The 27,360-nt window shown below is 35.1% G+C and overlaps 4 protein-coding genes across 7 annotated transcripts in view; 3 read left to right on the top strand and 1 right to left on the bottom strand.

Moving 5' to 3' along the window:
• The first annotated feature begins 556 nt into the window (after positions 1-556).
• LOC108566845 (mediator of RNA polymerase II transcription subunit 28-like) lies at positions 557-3,142 on the top strand. Its single transcript, XM_017926924.1, has 4 exons — positions 557-851; positions 921-1,457; positions 2,261-2,435; positions 2,510-3,142. Exons 1-4 carry the CDS (start codon positions 762-764, stop codon positions 2,542-2,544), a joined length of 837 nt encoding a protein of 278 aa, XP_017782413.1. The 5' UTR covers positions 557-761; the 3' UTR covers positions 2,545-3,142.
• Positions 3,143-4,820: 1,678 nt separating this feature from the next.
• On the bottom strand, positions 4,821-5,900 carry LOC108566866 (probable phosphomevalonate kinase). Its single transcript, XM_017926958.1, has 4 exons — positions 5,598-5,900; positions 5,341-5,537; positions 5,133-5,282; positions 4,821-5,077 (listed from the first exon to the last, which is right to left on the bottom strand). The coding sequence occupies exons 1-4, from the start codon at positions 5,678-5,680 to the stop codon at positions 4,950-4,952; spliced, it is 558 nt and encodes a 185-aa protein (XP_017782447.1). The 5' UTR covers positions 5,681-5,900; the 3' UTR covers positions 4,821-4,949.
• Positions 5,901-6,558: 658 nt separating this feature from the next.
• Positions 6,559-27,360, top strand: part of LOC108566863 (CCR4-NOT transcription complex subunit 6-like) — a 53,463-nt gene continuing 32,661 nt past the window's right edge. Inside the window, exons 1-3 of one of the 4 annotated variants that reach the window (XM_017926950.1) lie at positions 6,559-6,716; positions 7,513-7,831; positions 8,007-8,182. In XM_017926950.1, the coding sequence (XP_017782439.1) occupies positions 7,521-7,831; positions 8,007-8,182 (487 nt within the window). In that variant the 5' untranslated portion in view covers positions 6,559-6,716; positions 7,513-7,520. Of the gene's footprint in view, positions 6,717-6,746; positions 6,931-6,990; positions 7,419-7,512; positions 7,832-8,006; positions 8,183-27,360 lie in introns of those variants that run through there. The other 3 variants (XM_017926948.1, XM_017926949.1, XM_017926947.1) reach the window with 3 other exon arrangements.
• Positions 24,501-26,670, top strand: LOC108566865. The gene has a single exon (XM_017926957.1). The coding sequence runs from the start codon at positions 24,752-24,754 to the stop codon at positions 25,901-25,903; it is 1,152 nt and encodes a 383-aa protein (XP_017782446.1). The 5' UTR covers positions 24,501-24,751; the 3' UTR covers positions 25,904-26,670.

Raw genomic sequence — 27,360 nt, 5'->3', positions numbered from 1 at the left:
ACGGTAGCCAATAGTTCGTATCTTAGTAACGCGTAATCCTAGATACCTAAATCAATAATCTTTTCTAACAAACATGCAGAAAGTTGTCAATAGGAAATAATTATACATTTATACGTATAACTTTATTGTTATATATTTATTTACAGTCTATTCCATTTCTGTAAAATAACCTTTTCCTATATTATAAGATTATTATTTGAATTTATTAACAATTTACGAATTTCTAAACAATAAATTTCGAAAAATTATGCGGAATTGTGAAGAATTAATTCTTCGCCTTTAGAGTAATAGATTTTTAATAATAAAAATATTTATACCAATTAATATTGATATAAATCTCTTGGCCCTTTTTCTACCCCCTTTCAAGTTTATCTGCCCACGCAAATTTTTGTTGGTTTTCAGGTTCAAATCAACTTCATATCGGGAATAACAGATTTTTGATTTTTTTAATTCACTAATTTATCGATTATAGGCAACTTTCAGGTACCTACAGTTTTCTTTGGTTTGTGTGCTTGGTAGCATTGTAACTTATAATGCTTGTTTGGTAGTTCGGATGTTATCGTCAGCAATCGTTTGTTTTCGGTACAGAACAAGTTTATCCGTTGTTGCGCCGGTTTTGGGCCCATCAAAATTGTTACTTATTTGTCGTATATTGTTAAACATCAGAAACATTAATCGTTATTGTGCCAGTCATTGTATAAACAATGCAAATTGTATAAATCATATAGAACGAAGAGTATACAAGAAGATAGTTTTTCCAAATGAAAGAGGCTTCGCCCCCTGTGTCAGCAATGGCCACACCAACCAACAGCAGCGGGAATTTAGTCGACGAATTCGAGGAGGCCTTTCAGGTATGGCACACTATTGTTTGATAAATTAATATATTATTGTACTCAATAATTTCTGTCCACTTTGTAAAGCATTGCCTTAATGTGCTGACAAAAGAGGAGGCTGTACCAACAACAGATAAAGATGAGATTCGTGTGGAGGTTGAGCAGACCACTCTCAGATTCATCGATCTGGCCAGACAGATGGAAGCCTTCTTTCTGCAAAAGAGGTTTTTACTCTCTGCACTTAAACCTGAGATGGTTGTTAAGGAAGATATAAATGAGCTGAAATTGGAGCTATCCAGGAAGGATGAACTGCTGAAGAGGCACTATGATAAGATTGCAGTGTGGCAGGGTCTGCTTGCTGATCTGCAGGGCTACTCGAAGAGCCCAGCACAGGGCGGATCTACACCAGGCGCGGTCAGCGGAGGTAATAATGGAAATTCGGTTCCGCAAAGTCCGATTTGCCAGATACCTGGTAATCAAACACCGAATAGCATGATGCCAACCATGGCCAGTACCATGCAACAACAGATTCAGCAGCAACAGCAATTGCAGCAATTACAGCAACAGCAGCAACTACAGTTACAGCAGCAACAACAGATACAGCAAATGCAACAGCAGATGCAGGTAGATCGACGTTAAAATTATATACATATATTAAGATAGTATATATATATATAACATTAAGTACGTTAAGGACAGGAAGAAAGAAAAATAGGAAACAAAATATAAATCTTATTTTCTTCAATAGCAACAAGTGATTCAATCCAATTACTTTACTGCTTTTTTCTTTCCTTGTAAGACTTTCTCAGGTTTTCATTTAGTTTCATTGATAGTATAGTACAAACTTGTGATAAATACCAAAGCTTTGAGAGTAGATTTCAAGCATGAGTTTTTCTATTCTTAAATTCTGTAGAAACGTTCTTTTTCTGGTATGTATATTAAGTATATATATATACATGATCTATTTTGGAAGAAGATGAAGAAAGGTGAAGAAGAAAAAACATAATTTTGCTCAATTGTGCCTTTGATGAAACAAAAGATAAACTATGTGTATACTAAAGCTGCTACTAATAATATATTTAATTATACAAAATACATTTTATTTATATATATACATATAAAAAATGAAATATGATATTGGATAGAGTTCATTGTTACCCATTGTTATTGACAATGAAAGTCTTATGACTACAAACAAAAGAAAAATTAAAACAAAATAGGTATTGTAAAATAAGGATAAATCTCTATATATATATTTGATTGTTATTTTTTTGGAGGTAATAAATATTTTTGAAAAATGTTTCTCGTCGTTTTGAGTTTTATTTCAATCGCAATCGGTCATTCTGAACTCGACACAATGTCATTGTTTTGAACGCTTTGCCGCCCGGCAAGAGGAGCGAGAGCGCTAAAGGCCAACTCATTTTTAGGTTCCTGCTGGGATGAGCAGCGGCGCCGTGGGTCCGGGGATGGTGTCTCCGCAGCAAGCGCTGTTCATGCAGCAGCAAGGCATGGGTGGTCCTAGAGCACCATTCGGTCAGCAGGGTCCGGGCGGACTGTTGCAGGGACCTCTCGCCTATTTGGAGAAGACCACCAGCAATATAGGTGAGACCTGATCTGTTGTACGCTAATAGTTTGGATGATTAAATTAAAACGCGTTCTTTCTTTTTCTTTTTCAGATTTGGTAGCAGGAATGACAGATGGACGAAGGTGACGAGGACGTGGGAGGGGGCGTGGCCGAGGAAGAGGCCGAGGTAGAGGGCGTGGCCGCGGTGCCCTACCGGAATATGCGTCCCCATAGTCCCCCCTCCCGTCCGTTCATGGGGACCATATGACTGCGGTTAGTTTGTAAATAGCTTTATTTTATTTTTTTAGGCACATATCTACTCACCCTTATTAATATGCATTAATTTTTATATATTTTTTTTTATTTGTGAGACGTCTACCGTTAAGGTTTATGTATTGTTATGGGATTATGATTTGTTTATATATTTGTTTTATTGACAGTATTAAGGTTTGCGTGCGTATGGGCATGTAAGTGCATTTGTGTAATATATTAGATGTGAGTGTGATTGAGCAAAGAGCTGAGAGGTGTACATAAGATATCTCACATCAATTGGAATTGATAAAGAAATACGAATAAGCAATTATTAAAAAAGCCTATCTCGATGTTGTGAAGTGTTCGTTGTGTTTCCATACTTAAGTGGGAGTATCTCCCAATTGTTTTTGTTGGTTTCAGATGTAATCGATGTGTAACGTTACCGAATTTCAAAATTGTGATAAAGGTTAAGAGAAAAAAATAAAATAGAAAGTTAAACATTTAACGTTAAGAAAATTAAAAGTTAATAATAACACCACGTATTCATAATATATAATATATTAAAATCCGTAGAAAAAGTTAAATTGTATTTTTTTCTATACCTGCCACTATAATTTACCAAATATGTGATTGTTTATTAACTATTAATTATGTTATATACATATCTATGGAAAATAAGAACATATGCATCGTATTGGCCTAGCCTACTTCAACTAACTACCAGACTGTACTGCAGACTTACGGACATCCAAATCCAATTACCGATCTCTCTCCACTCATTATTGGCAGACAACAACCACGGAATAATGTGCGCCCTTATCGCTACTCTCTCCAAAAGTAAGATACCTATATAAAGTAAAGCTACCACCGAGAAAGTTCTATGTGCAAACTAATTAACCTGCCCAAGTTTCCTTCGACTAATCTTATCATCGAATTGTCTCTCCTATGTTTTTAGAACCCGTGAATCTGTATTAAAACCGAAGCTGGCCTAATTGTGTCAGTGTGACACAGGCTGAGTGTAGTGGGAGAAGCAGTGGATGCCTTCCATTTGAAGAAGAATAAGATATGTTGAAAATAAATATTAATAGTATTTGCTATATTCAAGTACTTAAAAAAACCTAGTTTATATATTTTCAAATAGCTGTGACACGCAGATACCGGATGTGGGGACACTAATAGAGGCACAGACAAACATACTAATACACAAAATAGTAAAAAAAAATAAGACCCGGATAGGCCTGTCTTTCGGCTGCGACACACACGATAATAATACGAGAGCTAGAAGAAATATAAGAATGGAACGAAATACAACTAACATAATGAACAGGAGTTTGCTGGTACAGGGCGTTGCACAGTGCAACATGGTTCCAGAGGAAATAAGAATAGAAAACGACATAAAGAAGTTCTAAATAAAAATTATGTGTTGGATGCGGAGTCGCGGATCGAAGGCATAGAACATGGAAGCCCGCTCAAAATACCGGTTCCAAGGAGCGTACCGAAAGAACCGAAGTTGAGGGGTATACACATAAGGAAAAGAATAATAAAATTGTATAATAAATAGTGTAAAAATTGTATATAAATAATAAAAAAAGGTTAGAACATACGCAAAACTTATAAAGCAGCCAGCTACTATAACTTGTTTCAGAAATACTTGTACAAGTTACTTGGAAAGTATCTATTTGTTTGAAAAAGACTTTAACCCTTTGATATACAAATAAATTATAAGTTACGTTACGTTGATTTTGTACAATTCCTTATTAGCCACAATTTGGGCTAAGAGATTATTGACTGATGTCTTTCTAACTAAGTTAATTTCAAAATATTGTAATACTATTACTTGATATTTAATACTTAAGCCATTTTCATAATAAATATTATTCAATAGTGACAGAACATTGTCAGTATGTCAAAACAATCACACATATTTTTGTTGATCGTCAAAATGAGTGCAAATGCAAGAAGTTAAAATTGAAATAATGCTACATTTAGTTTATACAGTAGAAAGTGCTGATCTCAAATGCACCCAATTATCAGATTTTGAAATTAGTGTTAAATAAATTAAGAAAAATACTAAACATTGAAATATATGTAATATATTGTAGAAAATTTATTATTAAAAATCATATATTTAAAAAAATACTAAAAATTTCTTATAGTTAAATTATCTTATAAAACTGTGATGCCCAACAATGATAATGTGCACATTTATTTATCAGTTAATAGGTGCATTTACAAAACTAATAATACGTCAACAAACATATTTAAAGCATTTCCCTATACTATAATATCTTAAGTATTTATTAAATAGCGATCAATTTTACTAGACTTTGCAAATTCTCCTTCAAAGTATCATCGCTGTTGTTGTTAATCATCAGATCCCAGCTGTCATAGTCATCCAAACCACATTCCCCTATTGTATCGTCAATTCCTATATAATGTAACGATCAACATCTAGATTAAAATTATATACATTGATTTAGTACCTTCGACGAAATTCCAGCCCCTATCTTTCCTAGTTTCCAAATCCGTTTCGATGCGGACCGACCTAATCTTTTCGCCGTAAGTTTTCTTAAACCATTCCATGTCCGTCTTCCTTCGAACATCGCTAACGATCCACAGTTCCTTTGCTTCAGCTAAACAGTATCATTTTGTAATAAAAAAAGATTTTCACCGCATTCAACTGAAACGAACCTTTCGTACATGCGGCCTCGCAAAAGCATCCCGGATCCTTGAATCTCTGTTCCTCGCTCCATTCAGTCATACTCTTCCTGTACTTCTCCTTCAAAGGTCCATCGCTCATCAGCGCCTCTAAACTCAGATTGTGGGTAGTAGCGTAGTAACTTTTGATCGGTTCAGAAATCCTCAAAATGCAGCATTTCCCATCTAATCTGAAACGCAAATTAATTTACAAATTGTTTTGCATTTTAAATGTTTGTTATTTGACTTACAATGTGCATAGTTTTTCGGCAATATAATCTTTGCCCGATTTTCGTTTGCCGCTGATTAACAGAACACGATTAGGGCAACTCATTTTGGTATCCTATGAAATTGTGGATTTCATAAAACACCTTTGAATGCTAAGTACAGAAAACTAGGAGATGCAAAGTGGCTGAAAAGCAACGCACGCCGCATAAATTGTATGTAAAAATGCACACTCAAAGAAGCAAAGGATGACCCCTGATCCCTGTTATGAATAATTTACGGATTCATTGTGCAGAAAACTAGTTTCTAAGAGAAGTCTACAAATAATTTCATATTTTAGGTTAGATTCCTTTACTACAGTGAATCATCGAGATTTTTATGTATATCGTGGCCAAAGGTTAATAACCGGCCGTTTACGTTTTCCATGTCTATTTACTACAGGTATCATCTGCAACAGGTTATTCGATGCAAAGTTTATTTAACTAATCAATCATCAATCAGATATGAATCCTTGCTAGCTAACTTCTGTATCAATTAAATTAAATCAATTTTGTAAATCCTGAATGCTACAGTCTCCTTAGATGTGGAGGTTTATGAAAGAAGGCTTCTTAGTGTTTAAGTTTGAAATTCAAGCTACAGATATTCCAGTTCTTTTGTTAACTTAATTACGCTTATTTCTTAATTACAATTAATATTTTCGGTTCTATTTCTACCCATTTCGGGGCTCCCACAAAAAAATCCGATACCTTTCGTATTGGATTTTCGTGATACAGGCGACTAAATACCAAATTTAAATGAGATTCCTCAGAATCGTGAAACGAGGATATTATGTCACCCAACATACATTTATAAACGATCTGTGACCAAGCGATCGTAATCGATATTGTTAAGAAAATTATTATGCAATACGAGTATCTAATTGGATGTGATGTATGTTGCCTAGCATGAAAGTACAGAGGATGGTGTTTTTGGGGGATTTTGTCCTCCTGAGGTTTGTGTTGGTTTGGTGGGACTGGCGTTATATTTTTTTCCTATATGGCGAAATTTGTTGTAGCCAGTGAATCCGAGTGTAGTACGGCTTGCAAAAAAAGTCGTTCACGTTTGAGTATTATCTCCGGTGTGCTTTTACGGAGTCGTCGATGAAGGTAAATATGGGTAGATTTCAGTGGTGCGGGGGCAAATTGGGGCGCGAGCGTAGAGTCCAGATCGTGGTGCTGCAACGGCGGTGGTGGCGGCAGCGGCAACGGTAACGACAGCAGCGGCAGCGGTGCTAAAAACCCAAGCAAGTGTTCGAACTGGTGTTTTGCCCCATTGTTGATCGCTCCTCAATGGCTAGATACTACATGCGTCACGGCATCGGTAAACAACTGCAATTATTTACGAGCGACAACAATTCTGCGTGGCGACAGTAACGAAAACAATCGCGCAACACGCACTTGGATCATATCTATCGTTATTGTTCTATCACACATACACTCAGTTTTTGCTTTTATTATTCTATCCGTGTTGTGTTCGCTCTTTCTCTCTCCCTCTCTCTCCCCGTACTTCGGCCTCTCTCGCATTCACAGTGGACTCCATCCTCCGATATGACCTCTGCCGCGGGATTCTTTTGTCTTCCAGATTATGTTTCCATCCCGACGATAGAAAACTCTTCCTCCAATTCTGTCACTTCACTCTTTTTACCTGAAAAATTCCTAAAGACGTGACTCGTGTACATAACTTAAAAAATATATGTGTGAGTGTATATATCCATATAGAAAAAAAAAGTTGAAGGTGTATAATATACACACACACACACACACAAATGCATCCTTCTACAAACGCGCACACATACAAACGTTATCAAGGTTGAGTGTTATTTATTCTTAGGGTCATAAGTTTATTGAACTTGTTGTATCATTATGAGGGGAATCCTCTGATCCAATGTTTTCTCTGTTTTAGGTTATAATATGCCTCGAAACCAAAAAGATAAATACGATAACAATGGCTCAAGTAGACGTATGCATTCATATATGTCACCAGAAGACCTGGCGGCCGGGAAAAAGTCTCTGTGGACAGAGATGGAGATAACAGGGACAATTCGCAATCTAAGCCCGAACCTCTTCAAGTTGACCAATCTCACTGCACTCTACCTCAAGAATAACCTTTTACTTCGTTTACCATCTGACATTAGCACACTCACCAATCTGAGGAGTCTAGATATAACAAATAACAAATTGCGGACGCTACCTGCTGAAATTGGAGATCTTATTAACCTCAGGTATTGTTATTGTCTATTACTATTTCAGTTGCATGCATTTCAAAATCACATCCTGTCCCAGATTACCTCACACCTTTCCAGATGATTTCCTGTTTTCCTGATCACCTTGTAAGTCCAATCAATGGCTCAGTGTATCACAAAATCTACAGTGTTTTTCTTTCCATTGTGTTTTAAGGGAGTTGTTGTTGAGCCACAATAATCTTCGGATGCTGCCCTATGAGATGGGGAAACTGTTCAATTTGATGGTGCTGGGCTTGCAAGGAAATCCTCTAAATAAGGACATTATGTCGATATACACTGAACCCAATGGAACATCAAAGTTGCTTACCTTTATGTTGGACAATCTGCAAGGTAGGATTTCTATTTTGTATTTAATTCTTACAAAAAGCAAAGGGTATTTATTTTCATTAGTGATAAAACTGCATATACATATTGTAATTGCTTTAACTTGGTTATAACAAATTACTGTTATCATCAACAGTACATGCATTAAATTAAGCAAATTTCTTTAAAATTATATTATTTACCAATTCCAATATTTATATTTCTTGGACTAGTGTTTTGCTACGCTCCCGTTTTTTGTTTGTTACAGTCTAATCTTTGGTAGATTTTGTTATAAAATATTTAAATTTTTTCTTAGCAATATCAAAGAAAGAAATAAACTACTTTCTTAAAAAATATAGAATATTTTTAGTTGCTTAAACATATTTTTATAGATTTTTTTCATAAAACTGTAACAATAAAACATGATTATTCTATTATTGTCATCTATTAATCCAATAAGAGATTTTATATATTGGATTGGATGCATTTAGAGGCATTACATTTGGATTTAAAAGGTTTGTTATTTTTCAAAATTTTGTTAAATCTAAAATAAATTCTTAAATGAACTTTTTGAAAGTTCTAGTTAAATCGCTAATGTATTGAGCATACACAATGAAATGTTGTCATTTATTTTTAATTCACAAGTAAAGTAAATAAAAGATACAATGTATTCACATATTGCTTATAGGTATATGTCACCAGTATAAAATTGCGCGCGTGTCTTTGATTATTGTCATTAAAATGACGCAAGAGCCTATAGCAATACACAAAATACGCAATGTTCGCAATTGCACCTTATTTTTCATTTGAGTTAGTTAACATAGCTGCGTTAATTTAGAATTAATTAGTTTTTATTGACCAGTTTCGGTGTCGAAATGCTGTGACCGGTTTCCATTTGGATAAGCAATTCCATATGATGTTGCGCACTTTCGCGCGAAACCAATGATTTCCATTCATTCCTGGAAAATAGTAATAACAAACGATAAAACTGATGGCGTACAGAAATATATAAGTATAACGAAAATACGATGCAACCGATATGCAAATAGGGACGCGCATTGTCTGACACGAACGGATTGTCACTTAGCGCACAATGCTTTGAATGCAAATATCAATGCTTTGTACCAGGTTTTCGAAAATTGTTTTACGTCCACACTTCCTGTGTTTACATTTATTGTAAATTATATATTGAAAAAAAAAGTGATATTTCAAAGCTTTAATTTAATGTAAGACATGAAATGCCGAAATGTAAGTCAAGAAAAAGAACATAAGATTTCGCCATGAAACGTTCTTAGAAAATTGTGAATTTTAATGCGTTCACGTGTCGTGTAATTCGTATAAACAAAGTTTTATGATTGCAATGCAACAAAAGCAATATGTTTTATTACTACGTGTTTTGTAGTTCTGTGACACCTTGAAACTGTTTACTTTTAGACAGTGTTTATGCAGTTGCCTACCTTTAGGAACAGCTCTTTTAAATATGATTTTTATCCTTTCAAGAAACACCTATTGATTAAGATAAGTAAGAGATTGACGCAACAGGGCAAATCGTGAAAGAGTATAGTCTGGCTCACCTTCAGATTAATATGATTAATCATATTAGCGTTAACAGTTATAAGTTATTAAGAGTAACAAGTCGAGGCTATTACATCCATTGAAGTGTAAAAAGTGAAAGAATGAAAGAAATGTGCAAGTTCTATTGATTATTAAATGTTTATCAATCGCTCCGGTTATTTTCCCGTTCTTCGCGTCTCTGTTAAGTTTCATCGGTAATGATCATTTAATAATAATGGTCGCTCGTGAAAGCCTTTTCACTCATTGGTTCGACTGCTAATTTTTCCTTTCAGCAATAGAGCGCACCAATTGCAGTAATAATTGATGGCTCGCGCTTTTCGAAGAGCATACACCGCGTTGGAGCTTCGTCATTCAATTCTATTGGAAGTGCCATTTAAGTTTCATTATTACTATGCACAATTTCTGCACCGCCGATGATTTCATTATGTGCAAATGACCATTGTCGTTTCGGAATTCAATAACATTCTACGTGTATTTCATCGTTTCAATTTAGTACTTATTTCCGTTTCATTTACAACAATACTTTTTTAAAATTTTTAAAAAAAGAAATTTTATGAATGAACATTTTATCCATACAGTCTTGTATTTTTTTATCAATACATTCAATTTATATTTAATTAAAAAAATCTACCGTGGTCGACATGTAACAAATGTGTATAGAAAAAAATAATCATTAAATATTTTTCTGGTATTAATAAAAGTTCATTGGAGTTTAGTCTATTCTTGACAAGTTAATAAACGTTCTACTTTACTGGCTTAAGGCAGATTACACGATATATGTTTAAATAGGTTTATTGGAAATAATGATGATAAATAACTGAACCTATTAATATCATGTTTAATTTCATTTTGAAAGAGACATATGGGCAACATGTGGTATGAAATATAATCATAAGATAATTAACGATGCGGATTTGAGGTCATGTTTTATAAAAAAAAGGGATTTTCAATATACGCAAGATTTGCCTACAACAATAATACTTTAGTATATAAAGAAGTACCAATTTGGTATTATTTCACGTGTGGAAGTGTGTATCTTCCACAACATTTTTAATTAGCTTCTTGAAAATCAGTTGCATTTCTGGATAGTATTTTATATCTCTTTCTTTTAAATTTAAATGTATAGTTCAAATATATAATTAAAAGTATTGCGCGAGGAAAATACTCGCAGACCAATTTATATTTATATAAAGGGTGTTCCAAAATTAACGTTAAGCGAGGTTCCACTGTATATGATGAGGCTACAGTACATTACTTAGTTCAATTAAAAATTTGCGACAGAATTTTTGTTAGAAAATAATTCAATTCATAAATTTATTGAATTGAATTACCAATAATTTGTTTAAATTGGATGGAAAGCCTACAGTTAATAGACCATTGTATGAATGTATTTTTTTTGGTTGTTAATACACGTTGTGAGGTTATTGAGCAACTTCATTCATCAATTGATTTCTAACAACCATCTTCTATTATGTTTGGTAATTAAGGAATCACGTTTTCCTGCAGCTATCATCAATATGTTTTTATTACTTAAGAAATCTTTAAAAAAAAATTGTTTATTATTGTCCTTAAACATGAATTTCGTTAAGTTTTGCTCTTTGAAATGTCGTGAATAGATTTCAATTATTTGAGATCTAATCTAATGTGTACCCTCATGAAGTATCGTATACCTTGTGTCATCGTGACTTCGATCCTGGCTTAAATCTGATTATCCTCGACGGTTATGAAACTGGAGCGATTGCTCGTCTTATTGACGGTCCCCTCATATATCTTCTGATTCGTTTTTTCTTCTCTCTCGTTAAAACATAAGATGCGAGAGAGGCATGTTGTTTTTATAAAGAGTCGCTAAATAACGAGCTGCAGGTACTTTCTAAAATTCCCTTCGCTTTGCGATCTCCCAGATCTCTCGGGCTCGGCGAATGCATACACACATACCCACACACACACACACATGTACATACACCTATGCAATTCGCCACATTCATACATGGCGTACATACATAAAACGTCTGTACTCTGCAGCTACGGGGCAATAAATTGTAATGCAGATCCGAGTCCGATATCGTCGGCTTTTATTATAAACAAATAAATTTCAAATGCTCGCAATGGCAATGCAATCCGCGCGCACACTGCGCCGAACAGTAGCAGCGAAAGTTCCACCAGATTTATTTATACGTACCTCGTGTACACTGGCAGCATCCTCATCTCCATGGATGGCTTTCTTAATCGAACGAGAACTAACATTTTCGCTAGCGTTTCATCTTCTGACATTTCTCATCGATGTAGGTTAATCTTCAGATGCCTATTGTTTTTTAATTAATGCATACGTCGTGGTTTACTCTCCTAGTTTTAGTTTACTGGATAAACACACGTTTACCCATTTTTGTATTAATATGATGGACTCAAATTCGTTTACGTGGTTACTTTTGCACAATATTTAAGGCATTTGGTTTGACATATTCCGATATTTGTTAAATTTTTGTTTACAATTTTTGCAAGCAGTAAATTTAGAAAATTTCCTTATTAAGAGCAAAAAAACATATTTTTATTTCAAATTTTATTGATTGTTTTTATTTCCATTCATGTTGTTCGCCATAGTATTTTTGGTAATTTCTAGTACCTAAACATATATTATAATTAGTAAATTCACATCACCCTAATTGATAATTTGTGTGTTTGACCGGAGTTGCGCACATTGCAGCAAGTTACTTTAAGTGAGCAATTATGTTCTGACTGACAGCGTTTATCATTGTGTGTCTGCTAATTAGATTAATTTGTTTGTTTTGTGTATTTGTCTCTGAAGGATTCGTAAATAACTTTGATGACGTAAATATTGGTGGTCGTTTTTAATAAAATGTGTGCACAATACGGACGCGGTTGGCTGCTCTGCACATGACATCAATTACGTCGGAAACGTATTTTAATGGTGATGGCAGAGTGCACGTTTCTATGCGCGCATATCTGCATGCCAGACTATTTATTATTCGCAGGAAATTGCTAATCATCGCAGTCATTCACAATTAGGCAATTTGCTGTATCTGTGCTATTTTACGACTCTGATATTCTTTATTTTTAAACCGTGAAACACATTCGGAAATTGATTGTTGGAAGAACTAAAATTAGTTGTCGATACATCTTTTTTTTTAAAGCGTACACTTAGTTACATAGCGAGATTATTTTTTAAATGTGCTGAATCAAATGATAATACTAGTTATATTTATACTAAGTGATATTAACTTAAGTGGCTGTAAGTCATTTAAGTTGGTACACTTGTTAGCTAGTATTTATTTAAAATAATGATACTGTTCTAAATGATAATATATTTTGTTTCATAACTGCTGTATAATATAGTAGAGTAAAATCTTAAACACTTACAAATCAACTAAAAACCGGTATACAATATTTATATAATTGTACTAAAAATATATTTATTTACTAATTATCAGGTAGAGCTCAATACGAGCTCAGCTGTTGTAAAATTACAAGAAGAGCTAATGTTAACGAATGTAAACATATTTTTATAGACGTTAATTATATTTACATAACACAACATGTTACGGTCTTCAACAATGTACCTTTGTTGACAACTTACAGTAATAAGATCAAATCCATTCAAGCTGTCTCGTGTAATTGAAAATGCGTTGAATTTAGGACCTAAGGAAGTGTAATCCAACAATGCACTACTAAATAGTCTTCGTTTACTTCTTTCGCCATGAATATAAAGATAAAAAAAGTCGTGCACTAGGTCAGACTCGTAAATCCAATTAGCGCTGCTTTTGCCACCATTGTGTTTACCATAACAATCACCGTGCTCTCCAACCTACTTAGCTATTGGCTGGTTCTCGGTCTTCCTGGATTCACTACGGCTTCTACAAGGCAGGAAGCGGAATCGATCCAAATGGATTCTTATAATAATAACAGCAGCAGCTACAACAACACTTTCTCTTCGCGTATGCGTCTTTTTCGTAAGGCGGAAGTGTGGTGCGCCTCATATTTCTTCCTTGGAGCCTCTGAAGTATTAAAATCATTTGAGCGCTCTAATTAATCCAACTCTCGTTTTGTTTTCTGGAGTAGAGCAATATTGCGAGAATAAAATTCTGCAATAACGCCATTGTTTCGGGATGATTGCAAACGGAGCCTCGTGAGAAGTGTGCTTGTGGTTATTAGTACTATTATTTATTTGTTTTCGTGAAATGTGGAAACTTCTTTCTCACATTTTAATGTATGCACGATTATGTGTCGTGCGTATGTTCGGATGAAAAAAGAATAAAAAAGAGACGATTCCGGCCATATGCAAATAATGCATCACCTTGACGTCTTTCAAGTTAACAGGAGTACCTCCTAGCCGATCCAGATTAGGATCAACGGGGTTTGTCATGTGGCTCACGTACAAGCGAGATCCGCCAGACAGACAAATTATGATGGCTCATGATGAGCGGCGCTCATTTACGAATTTAACAACGACAGGAGAGAGAAGATGATGAAGAACGAACGGACGATGGAAGCGGCTAAGACGGCCCGTGGGAAATAAGAAAACTTTGCGGCCTCTGAAGAATAACAACGCGAAGGAAGGAAAGCAAAGCCATATAGGTTTTTGTTTATGTGCGTTACGGATCTCTCCTTCGCTCTTCTCTCGACCAAATGGAGATGGAAGGCCACGAAAAACCGTTTAATTTATTGTTACATTGCTAAATATTACACTGCGAGGTATGCCGGATCGTGGTGTTTATTAAGGAGTTTCGGGGTCCGCTATCTGCGAGATCGTCTGAGCTAGGTTTAACTAGGATCGTGACTCGGGTAGAGCCGGAATTTTAGACACACATAGCGGGATAATTAATAAATTACCGGCAATCTTCTTCGAGGAAGAATCCCGGATCAAAAGCACCGGTTTCCCTATCCTCTTCGTGCCATTCTCGGACACGTTACCTTTCTTAATTAATGATTTCCTATCGACTTTGATTGTTTATACAGACCACATGGAGAGAATACAACTCGTCGTTTTTGCAAACGCAATGCTGTACTACTACAGTCGGACTATAAAAACTTACTTAGCGATTTCTCTGCATAATAAAACATAATTTTATTAAACTCTGCAAAAAAACATTATTACTTACGATGCGCATAATTTCTGATGAGATGAAGTTTTCAGATGGTTACGTTCCGATTCGTTTCGTGCGATCGCGTAACTATTTCATTATTATTTATAGTTGTTGCTACACACGCGGAATTGGAATTGCGCGTGTGGAAAATTTAATGTAATTGCTAATTCGTCGTTTGGATCCAACCGTTATTTTTTTATTTTCGAGCATCGCCGCAAACGGAAGGCATTTCATTACAAAAGTAATTGAAAGTAATTTATAATTCCGGCTATAATACGGCGTCTATCGTTTCTTAACAACTTTATTATTAACACTCCCACGTTAAACGATTTTGTTCATACACGTAGTTATCAATAGATTTTGGGTATATAGTACATGTGAACTAGATAATTCTTTCGAGAAACTTCATTCACTGAAATTAAATCCTATTTTGATCTTTAATTTAAACGTTCATATCCTAAATATCAATGAATTATCATATATAGTTATACATGTGTATATTCAATTTCAGAAATAACAGGAGTTCATTGATTGTTTCCTATGAACGTAGTTTGTATAATTTACAGAAACGTGTTGTGTCTAATAAAATACATGCAAATTAGACGCGGTATCCTAATCTTTAGTAGCTGTATAATAATGTGTAATTAGCGTTTGAGCTTTAAGTCGGTTAAAGAGAAGAGTCGGACCTCTGGAATTGGTGGAAGCCAAAAAATGAACGGTTCCATGCAGAGTGGAGAGCGTGTAACAGTTCTCACCTGCTACCAGAACAGACGTCGAGTTTGCATATCTGTCTATCCAATTGCGGTTCGTGAGAGCGACGGAGATGTAAATGGGGGGTCTTAATTAAATCTGCTTCGAAATTAATTGGGCAACGAAGTGCCATGGACATCTCCGTTTCTTTAAGTACGTCTTCTGCTCTGTGAACCGTTAAACCACTTTTTAATAAATATTTACACTTCAGCTTCACTTCCAGCTGGGTAAGCACGTATCATTTGTTGCTGCTGCAACTTTTCGGCGTTTCCCATAATGGAAGGATTCCGGTCGAGTTCGCATATATCTTATTCGCAGATTACCTCAAACGGATCACTGCCATTTGTATCTGGCACGTGTAATTGGTTTGCAGATTATCTGGTCCCGTGAATCATGAAAGGCGTGTAATGATCTTGATTGGATTTACTTACTAGCGTCGCTAGATTTCAATCTAATCATTGAAATCTAGCGATGCTATTGACACTTTGTATCCGGTCGTAAACATCAAATGTTAATCAATTTCATAATTATTAGTTGCTTATAAATCTTCACACTCAAAGATTAGTGTAATGAATTATTGTAATAATTTTACTATAATCTTCAGCTTATAGTTTTATTTTAATAATAATCTCCATACTTTTATTTATTCAAGATCAAAAGCAATGAAAATATAGAAAATTATATGTGATACGGTAAAACTACATAATCGGTAAATGTAAGTTCAACTTACATTTACCTACCATTTCCGGGAAATGTATTTTGGTAAATGTTCATATAGGTAAATAAAATATATAAGTTATGTTACTCAAAAAAAAAACTAATCACACAAAACACAAATACAGAATTATTTTATTTTGAATGATTGTTTGCTAGTGACCTAACCTAACCTTGATATACAACAACTGCATCTCGTATTTATTATTTTCAACTTTTACCGATATACGTAGGTAAATGTAAACATTTACCGGTAAAAGTAGATATATGACGCTGCTGTCAGATTTATACTTACATTTACCGTATAAACTTATACATTTACCGATTGTGCATTTTTACCGTAACATATACAATAATAATTGAGAAATAATATTCTGGAGTCACCTCTCGGAAAAGTATAAACGTTATTATTTAAAAATAAATAAATTTAATAATTTTTTCAAGGTCAAACACTTCTATAATATATATGATTTAAGTAGCTATTGTACTTCCCAAATATTTTAGTTTGCTGGTTAAACAGTTAAGTTCAGAAATAAGTTTTAAAAAAATATAATTACCTGTATTACAAGCAAACTTGAAATGAACATAATCAATATTTCATCACCAAGTATATACCATGAGCACAATACAACTGCGTCATCTTGTTTATTAGTTTGAGAGTAAAATTGAGAGCAATTAGAGACAAAACACACCTCATATTTTGTTCAAGGTTTTTCTTTTTGCGCTCTTAATGATGGAAATAGTGGAAAATCTTGACTTGTTAATCAATTGATCCTTGTTTCGTTCGAATCACATTATACATCTAACGTTAACCTTAACTTAACAAAACCATTAACATTATTTGAGATTACCATCGGAAAAGCGTTTACCACAAACCTTGAAAATAATGAAAAACTAAATAATGCGATTTATGTATTATCTAAGAAAAAAGATTTACATATATTATCAGGTAGCTGCAAATAGTAAAATAATACAATATAAATAATAGTAATTGATATATATATATGACAACGTTTTCTATCGAAAAATTATAAATTTTATTAATGGTAACAAATAATATGTAAAATTATATCTAATTAATGAGTTTTGAGTATGTCGTACATTATATGTATTTACCTTAAATATGAATTATATGATATAGACTTTTTGGAAAACAGATTTCTCACGGATATTTTTATTATTTTTTGGTCATAAAGCGTCTCTTGTCATTTAGCACGGTGTTTTCTTGTCGGCTTTGGTGTTTTTGCAAGTAAACAAGTTCGCGCTTCAATAGTTGACGAAGGAGATGAAACAAGAAGCGGTTGAACTCTTTTGCAATAGTTGCTCGATTCCATTTCAGCTGCATAATTTTTAACTGAAAATTAGGAAGATTCGTGTAGTTTGATTAAATTATAGCTAACCGATTGATATAAATCAAAACTTGCTTCTTCGAATTTTATAATCATAAATAATTTAAAACTTTTGAATAAATATGTTTCCCATCTTGGATTTAGATAAACATCATCACAACAAATAATTGCATTACAATATTAACAGTAATATAATCGCGATGCCTCAATAAATTACTATTCAACTGTAATATGTTTGTTATATAAGACCTCTCGATTAGCTGGCTTTTTTTATAAAGCATAACAAGAAGGCGTGTATCTAATTATTCGCGATTTAAATATAGAGCGTGCATTTTCTTAACTTGATTTTCGCTGTACGTACATTATTCTTGTATTAAATCTGCAATATACTTTAAGAACACTCCATTCAGATTGCGGATTAATGAACCGTCTCGCGTACTAGATTAATATTTACCCAGTACTCATCCGTCACACTGGATGCCTTCTTTTCCTTCATCTCGCTTTTGTTTGTTTTATTTTAATCTAACTCATCGCGCGTCTCCATTTCTTACTGCCAATAGCGGAATTATTAATAATAAACACAATCATGTTACTAATGTTTTATTTTCTTCTTTTTTCCAGGTGAGTCAATTGTTTTTCGATGCTTTGTCGGTGAGTTAATTCGCTTTTGTTACCAACTACTACAGTCTGGAACTTCATTACTTTAAACGCGAACATAATTACATTTTGATAACTAGTTTCTTTTTTCGTTGCTTAATTCGTATTCATAACTGTACGCACATTTCCATTTCGTTTTTCATTTACGTTTTTTATTTTATATCTAAAGTATTTCAAGTTCATTTATTTAAATAATTTCGTATAATCTTTACGTAATGATATTACGTTTGCAATTAGAGCAGAAACGTTAGTATAAATTATATTAATTTATAAATTAATTTAGATTGAAAGTAAAGATATTAGAAATAATTTTAATTGTTAAAAATGTCTATATTAAAAAGATGCTGTTGGGATAATATTTTTTTTAAATACATTGCAATCAATATTTTACATTAAAACTGATATATAAATTTAAATATTATATTATTCTATTTTAAACGCGTTCTTGTACGCGACTATAAAAAACTATAATTTCGATTTATTTAAAAAATATTTACCAAAAAATACATAACTTAATGTTATTGATTACTATTTATTTATATGTTATTTACATTATTATAAACGATTTAATTAATTAATGATCAGCTTTGACAAGTTTTTACTAGATTTAGTATGCAAATTTATTTATAATTAATTTATATTAATAAGTAGTGAATCTGCTACAAAATAATGGGAATTTAAATGCAGAATGACTTAAGTAGCATTAGCAATTTGTAGGATATTTGAATTCATTGAAAAGCGATGCTATCTTTATTAAGCCTGCAGTGGTAAGCGATACAAAAGGCCTGCATTGGAAATATTCTCATCTACTTAATTGGGGTTAACTACGATGTATCTTTTCCCAATATTAAAACCATCCAAGCAAAGGTTACTAACGACGAACAAAAAGAATCTTAATGTATTAAGCTTGAATGTTATCGTCGATATCTGGGCTTTTACTTCTTCGTAGCTTCATTTTTTTTTTGTTCATTCTCAGTTGGATTGCGTGTACATTATTAATAGGGCTTTGTGTTCCGATTAAGTTGATGGGTTTCGTTAGCCAGAAGGGGTCTTTTATTTGAAAGACCGAGAAAGAAAGAGTAGGGTGAGCTCTTCTTCGGCTGACCCACTTTTTCCTCGCCGGTCTCAGTCCAGACTAAGATTATGTATATGCACACACTGGTCAGGTCACTTTTCATGCTACACTATCTACCATCTTCTTTATCTATTGTAGAACCCAACCCAAAGTGAAGAGATTTTGATTGCTCATTGTTGGGAGCTTATAATAATTTGGGTTCTAGAAGAAATCGTGAAATGTCGAAAGCCTGCTTTTCCTACTTAAATCGATCAACGAATTAATCTTCGACCCCGAGTTTCCTTTATTTTGTATTCATGGTTATAGTCAATTAACTTGAAGTGTGTCGTACGCTGTTGTTTCCCTTGCTTCTTGTTTGATATAAAAGAAGTAATAGCACCTGTCACATTGGATGTTTATCGTATGAGGAGGTTTGCTTATCCATATAAGTACGTAGGTCAGCAGGCTCGGCCTGCCACAAGGCCATATCTCTACGTTTCTTTCACCCATCTACTTACCATTCCGATTATAATTTTCCAGCCATTTGCGCATTGCGAACGAGTCGTGCAGAATTAATGAGTTATTAGTTTTGTTCTTTCTTCTCTTTTTTTTTGAATTCGAAACAATGAGGTTTTAAAGTGGGTTTTGGAAACGGCAGACTCTGTCATCTCTCCGGCCGAGTAGGTCATATTGTTTTCTATTCCATTCTATTAAAATCGAATTATATAGAAAGTGATACAACCGAAATCGACGTGGATTATGCGTGAGCAAAGTGATGAGGGTCTAAGCCAGCTTACTAGACACGTTGTCCATGACTTGGACTACTTTTCTTTGAGCGACCGAGTCTTGTACAAAAACACGCAGAAGAGAAATTGGGCCAATTTCACCTGAAATATAAGAAGAAGACGCTTTGATTTATAGACAGATTTCGTTATGTTGTATTTTGGTGTATTGAAGCTGTTTCTCTTTGCTGATCGTGGAATTTAGAAGCTAATTCACAGGCGTACTACTTTTTGTGTAACACAAATATTTGTCTTCTTAAAGATGTTTACACATAATGAAACAATTAGGGTAACTCGAAACGGCCATCAAAAATAAAACTGAGAAACAATAGCAGTTATATCTAATTAGGAAGTAACAGAAACGAGCCATCTTCTTCTCGCTGTCGATGTTGCACTTCTTTGTCTTGTCAGAAGGAAAGGCGAATTAAGATGTTAACAACGGCAATTGGCGATCCGTGCGAATACCATCCTCTCCGCCTCACCTCTTCGTCCTCCTCATCATTATCCACATCATTTCGCCTTTTCAGTAACTAGTTGCAATACCGATTCTGCACAGTCATCGACCCATTTAATTGCGGCAGTAAATAACGAATTCTCAATATTGGACCTTCGAGGCAACAGATATATCAGCAGGAAATTGAGATAGATGGAAAACAACCTGCAGCAACTACAGCGTGTTTGACGCTCAGTGTCTTCTCTAATCCCAAAACAACGTACTTAATTGCGTACTTTCTACGAGGCGAATTATGTTCCTCGCGCTCGAAACACCTTTCATTTCCCATGGAGGGATCAATTTGTTTGCGGAATGAAAGTCTCCTTCTTTCGTTCTTCTTTTTTTTCACAATGTTACTATTCAAATACTTATCGGATTTAGTATCTTACTCTCTTGTTATAGAATATAGGTATTGTTGTTTATTTTTTTGTTTGTTCGTCGTCGTAGCTGCTGTTTTGCTAGTGATGATTAAGTAGGTCTTCCGTTCGTAATAACCTCGATAGTTGGCGTTTGAAACGCACAGGCCGCAATCAAAAATGTTCAATCGGAAAGTAAACCGTTGTGTCTGTGGTATTAACATACTCGCTACTTTCTTTCCGATCACCGAAACGATGAGATTGTGTAACTTGTTTTTATCCGTCTTGGATTCTAAGATATATGCAATACTCAACGTGTATTCTATTTACATTTAAATTGCATTTAAGTCCTCTTTAAATATTTATAACCTAATTCTTTGGTATTGCAAAACAGTGTTATTGCGAGACAAATACTATTACGCATTTTTAAGCCTTTTTCTTAAGAAGCATCCACATTCTATATGATATGAGATCTAATTTGGTATTTAATTTATTAACATTATCTTGAATTTAAATCGTATTCTTGGGATTCAAATAACTTGTCGTTTCTCGCTTATCGCAGAGAATGTTCTAAGAATATGCTTCATTTATTTCTCATAAAAGTTTAATATTGAGTGGTTTTAGTTAAATCTTTTAAAATAAAGAACAGTTTCTTAAGCGAAGGATGGACAGTTATATAAAATTTGCTTAATTTATAAATTTTAATTAGTAGATGCGATTTATGTGATGGTAATTGATATTGCGATGCAAACGAAATAAAGGAGTAAAACTGTACATTTGTATGTTATTGTTTGGATCTGTGAATCCGATTTGAAGATTTTTAGAGGTAACAACGTTTAGCGAGGCAATCAGAACGTGCAGACCGACGGTCCAATTATCTTTGCACCTTAGCGGTTGTTCTCTCGCGGCTGGAAGAGCAGGTGGCGTGTTGCTGTCTGTCGTAAAGTCGATCCTTTTCCTTCCTGCGTCCTCGCTAATCCTTCTACAAGCGAGCAAGGCTTGCGGTAAGTTCGGGAACGAGCTTCGCCGTGGTCGTAATCAAGTAGGTCGCAGCCGCTAAATTGAATCCATTACAATTAATTGAGCAATTAGCGTTCCTTCAAAGTACCAAGGGTTAATAAATAAGATTTGCAAGTTTCGTACCATTCTTAAGCGGCCAATCCAATATTGTTCGATTTCATCTGTCCATGAGAAGAGATGATATGAGAGAAAGAGAAAAATACAGAAAGAAAGATAATAGCATATTTATTTACAGTTTAATAGAAGTTTTTAAGAAGTGAGAAGCATTGCACAGTTATTACTATCTAGACGAGCGGCCGGTTCGAGTGCAAATTGAAACCTAATAGCTCGTAACCAAAGAACGCCAAATATTTACAAATCCCATTTCCGATGAGCTTGCAGACTCATATCTCTATGAAAACTTAGGAGATGATCACCTAAACTAGGACACAACGGTTTATTGTATGTTAATATCTATAAATGGTCGTTCTCGTTGTTTCCTTTTCGTGTAATAGATTTGGAAATTGATGTGAAGGTCATTCTTAAACGGCGGAGGATGATAGTGATGTACACGACGTATCCCATTACGGAATGTATCCAAGGAAGGAAAGACTTTGGTTTGTGAATAAACAAAACGAGAGAAGCTGAAAAATAAAAACGGGAAACGATCTTGCGAAAATTCCAGAAACAGCTCATTGTTGTAGGACCTATTGAAATACCACCATAATATGAATTTTATTTTCGGCGTCAAGGCATCATTCATATTTACGGTGAGTTTATATTAAAGAACCGTATTTTTGTACTATTACCAATATTTTTTGAACCGTAGCTCATTACATTCATAGTTTCATCTAACCGTTATAGAATCGGTTATAATTAAAGACATAGGGATGTGCTGTTAATAATTTTGTTGGGTGTTTGCGATGTTTTTAATCGTTCAACATGTGAAAGGTATATTTAAACAATAATGGCATGTATACCTCCCGTGCATAAATTGATTATGTCGTTAATAATGTATTTATTTTAAATATTTAGATGATAATTTACTTGACTCTATTGAAATCACATATAATATTTGTCGATGGCAGAAAACGTCTTAGAAATAAATTTCCATGTTATAATCTCTGACATAATCGAAATATTGAAATTGGACTGTCTTTCGCGAAATATCGATTTTATTTTTGTGTGGGTTTTAATTCGTAATTTTGGAGGAGCGCGTGGAAACTAGGCCAATTTGGTAGTGCGTGTTAATTTGGTGGATCCGATTTTTGAGAAAGCCGGAAAGCACGCGGCGTTCTCCAGAGGACGATTTGGCGTAAAATGTGAAAGTTAAATTTTACTTTAGTTTCATGACAACTAAATTGCTTTTCGCATTCAATTGTCAAACGTTCACATATAGAGTGATCGTTTCGTGCACTTTCTGTTTCGGTTGACAACATTTGCAACAATTGATACTATTATTAGGTTATACTTTTACTTCAACATTTACTAATATGAACCAAATCTGTTAGAACTAAACATGATTTTAATGATTCACAATTTATTAAAAAAAAAACATCAAGAAATGATTTGACATTTTAAATTGTATACGTTTTGCTATGCTTAATTGATTGTGACTGGTGATATAAATGACATGTATCAACCATGATCATCAACATTTGATATTTTGAAATGTAATGATCAAGTTATCATAATAAAGATACAATTATGTCTCTCAATTACGGTGTTATTAGTTCGATATTAACTTGCAAATATTGCTTAATATAGAGAGATTAAAGTAGAAGTTTTATATGTTTTTATGTAAAATACCATAAGTCATAAATTTTTAAGACTATTGAACATGGTATGTGGCGAATTGGGTCGCTGAGTGTTAAGTATAATTAGATTACAGCAAAAACATTTTGTATGTCAAAATTATATTATATTGTCATAACTATTTTTATTGTTACTTCGGAAGTAATTACTGATAGTATATATTTTAAATTAGTATATGATGGCAAAACAAAGGTTTTTTTTTCTGGTATTGTTTAGAAGAAAACTTTTAACAAAAAATATGGTTTCCGACATTTCATTGTTTTCTGGTTTCAGTATATTAATTTTATTGTTGAACTTTTTGTGTACTCTTTTGTGAGTCATTTCCGAAAGAAAGTTTGTCGTTTGTAAGTGTTTTGGTATTTAAATCGTGCGCTTTTTTTTTAATGTATTCGGTTGTTGTTCTGTTTGGTTGGTTCTTTATTGATGCGGATGCTGGGCTAAGGATGTCTTCTCTGTGGTGGTGTGACCCCGACCTACTAACATGGTGGAGCGCGTGTGAGTGTGTAGGGCCTTAACGGGGTCATCGGACGTGGATGATGGATGTATGGTGTATGCGTGCGTGCGTACGTGCGCGAGTAAGACTGAAGAAAAAGAGGACCATCTCTCCAAACCAGAGGGTGCATTTCTCTTCTCCGTCCTACAATCTAAACTCGAGTGACCCAGTTATGTGGGTGGCTCGCGCGCTCTCTTTGTTCCGTCGTCGCGTGTAAGTAGGTTAGTGCAGCGCGTTGTGGAGAGGAGAGACCCGATAGACCAGACCCCACTGCCTAATGGTCCGGCGGCGCTCCGACTCGACGGAGACCGTCACTCGACCGTCAGTCGAAGTCTGCCTGGTGTAGAGAACGCCGCGTACACCTCTCCAAGCCCACTCGTCTAGCCATGTGCTAGTCGCGCACCAAGAGTGCCGACCGCGTTTCGTAAGCCGTCGCGCCATCCGCCGGAGGATCAGAGTCATGAGCCCGGCATCCTCTGGAGCCCTCGAAGTCGAGAGGTACATCGGCGCCTGCTTGATATCTTCGCAGCAGTCGAGGTACAAGAAACAAAATCAGCAGCAACACCAGCAGCAGCCGCAACAGCAGCACTACATTCATCAGGACGTGATTTACCCCGCAACCTACGTGGATACCAGATACAGAAACCAGAGATGTGCAACAAACGGCACCGAGAGATGGGCAGGAGGCATGCCTCTGATTTCGTTCTCCAACCATCAGCAGAGATATGGTCATCGAAACGATGGGCAGACACCGCTGTCTCGGCTGGCGGTGCACACCCAGGGCGCTCCCCTGATCCTTTCTAACAACAAGTATCGCAAGAACAAAGCACGCAACGGCGGAGGCATTGGCGTCAAGCCAGAACTGAAGAAACAGGAGGGATGTCGCGAAAATAGCACAGACACGGTGAGCGTTGCCAGCGACGAGAGTTCCGGTTCCGCCAATTCAGACCAATGTTTGCCGAGAATCATAAAGCCCAGAAAGCGGCGGAAAAAGGATCGGAAGACTCTGCCGCACCTCGCCCGGCCCCTCAGCCAGGATGGTTCCTTCTCTACAGATAGCGCTAGTCCCGACATAGATTTAGCAAATCCTCTACCAATCATACCATACGCCCCATACGCATACGATCCGATCTTTGCGCAGTACGAGAGCTTGGGCGACATCTCCGAGACTCCGAAACTTCATCACTCTTTCGAGGATGTGCAAGAGCTCGAGACTGACATCAACGGAAATGTGGAGAGCTCGTGCCAGTGCAGATACTGTGATCCGTCCGGACAGATTTGGGACATCGACAGGAGCTGCTACTCACCCTTCCTGACCTCACCCCCGTTTCAATTTCCGGATAGTCCTAAGAGCAGGAGCAGTAGCTTGGCTTCGCCACCGTTACTTTCGGACAGTCTTATTGACAGTATATCCGCCTTCTCATTGGAGGACACTTGGAAGCCGACAATGCGGTCTGGCGACTTGGAGGTATCCACCGAGATCGTGACCTCCCTCAACGGCCACAGGGATCTAGAAATCAAGTTCTTTAGCTCCGCTAGTGGTAATAACAGTGATAAAAGTGATACAGGCGAGTGCTTTCTATATAACAAGAGTTTCTCTTCAGATGAATGAGTGGACAGGAGGATATACGATACGACGCATACATTTTATATGATCTCTCTTCAAGACCTATTTAAACCCAAACAACACCCTTTTACTAATATAACTTTACATGCACACACTTCTAACAACATTTTCGATTTGGAGTGCATTTCGAATTGGATCACGGTCTGGGAGGGTCAGACCCTGGGGGTCGCGCTCACAATTGCTGATTGTATGTTAAAATTATTAGTATTATCGTTGTTACACAGAAACATAACATTATGTTCAAGGGAACCGGTTTTTGTTCCTTCTTAACATAACTTCGGGTTTTGGTGACAATAAGATCCTCGGTTAACTCCAAATTCGAATGCATCGCAGTTGATAAGTTAGTTACATTAACGTATCAATATATACATATTTTTCTATTATTGTAAATAGAGTTCAAAGCGAATATTTTTATTCTACGAGAATCATTTATCTATATATCTTAATTCTCTCTCATATTCCGTATGTATCATTTTGGAACTTTGTGAATCTTAACATGCGGGATTTATAATAAATATTTTTTTGTTCATTTTGTGGTCTTCATCAAAGTTTACTGGTGCATACGGAATCCAGTCGAGTTAGCATTTAGTTCAAGAAAACAAACGAGACGTTTCTTTTTTTATATTAAATACAACATCGACTGGAGTCTTTACTATTTTTGTTTTTTTTTCTTGTGTGTATTATAATTTATTTATTGTGTTGTGTAAAACGCTATGGTAGTTAGAAATTATTGTTTAGTTATTATTTTAATCTAGGTAACATTCCGATTTTATGTTCTTTTTCTTACCTATATAGAATGAAAATATATTTGTTTATTTTATTTTTATACACTTATTTATTTATTTATTTTTATTTTGGTTGCTGTTTCCGTTGATTAAGGAAATCATTCGTTGACCTTGTTCTCTGAATTCTTACGTGCACCAGCCGAGATCACTTTGAGGAGATTGGGGTCCAGTTTTTACTCTGCACTTGCGCTCTTCTCTTTTCCAATTCAATTAAATTGTCGATTTGGACTGTATATTATGTGAACATGATAACGTATCTCCTTCCAATAAAGTAGAATGCAATTTAGCCGTCTTTCCAGATAGGCCAACGTAACGAATATACGTCTCCTCTCCGTATGGACACTTTATGTACCAACGTTCCAAGATCCAAGACGTTCGTGTGAATAAAAATACGAAACGAACAAATAATAGTCGGTATTATTACGAAAGAAACTCGTTTTCGCATCTCACTTTCGTTTAGACTAAATATATGGTAACTGCAATTTCTTTTGTTATTGTGTATAGTATTTCAGTTACCAATGTAGTCAAGTTACTACAGTTTTTTTTTTAATAAAATGTCTGTATGCAACAGAATTACTTTTTTGATCGGCCAACATATGCTCAGTTACGGGATTAGGAAAACAGTTAAACTAAGTTTATTGCGCAAAGTGGAAATAG

Source organism: Nicrophorus vespilloides, unplaced genomic scaffold, assembly GCF_001412225.1.
Source record: "Nicrophorus vespilloides isolate i.1.1-1 unplaced genomic scaffold, Nicve_v1.0, whole genome shotgun sequence".
In the NCBI taxonomy this organism is placed as follows: Eukaryota; Metazoa; Arthropoda; class Insecta; order Coleoptera; family Silphidae; genus Nicrophorus; species Nicrophorus vespilloides.
This window is presented reverse-complemented; position numbering and strand designations above follow the sequence as displayed.

Coding starts and splice junctions, on each gene's coding strand:
- LOC108566845 (XM_017926924.1), top strand. CDS start 762: ATGAAAGAGGCTTCGCCCCCTGTGTCAGCAATGGCCACACCAACCAAC. Junction 852..920: donor AATTCGAGGAGGCCTTTCAG/GTATGGCACACT, acceptor CACTTTGTAAAG/CATTGCCTTAATGTGCTGAC. Junction 2,436..2,509: donor GAAGACCACCAGCAATATAG/GTGAGACCTGAT, acceptor TTTCTTTTTCAG/ATTTGGTAGCAGGAATGACA.
- LOC108566866 (XM_017926958.1), bottom strand. CDS start 5,680: ATGAGTTGCCCTAATCGTGTTCTGTTAATCAGCGGCAAACGAAAATCG. Junction 5,283..5,340: donor CGAGGCCGCATGTACGAAAG/GTTCGTTTCAGT, acceptor GATACTGTTTAG/CTGAAGCAAAGGAACTGTGG. Junction 5,078..5,132: donor GGGCTGGAATTTCGTCGAAG/GTACTAAATCAA, acceptor TACATTATATAG/GAATTGACGATACAATAGGG.
- LOC108566865 (XM_017926957.1), top strand. CDS start 24,752: ATGAGCCCGGCATCCTCTGGAGCCCTCGAAGTCGAGAGGTACATCGGC.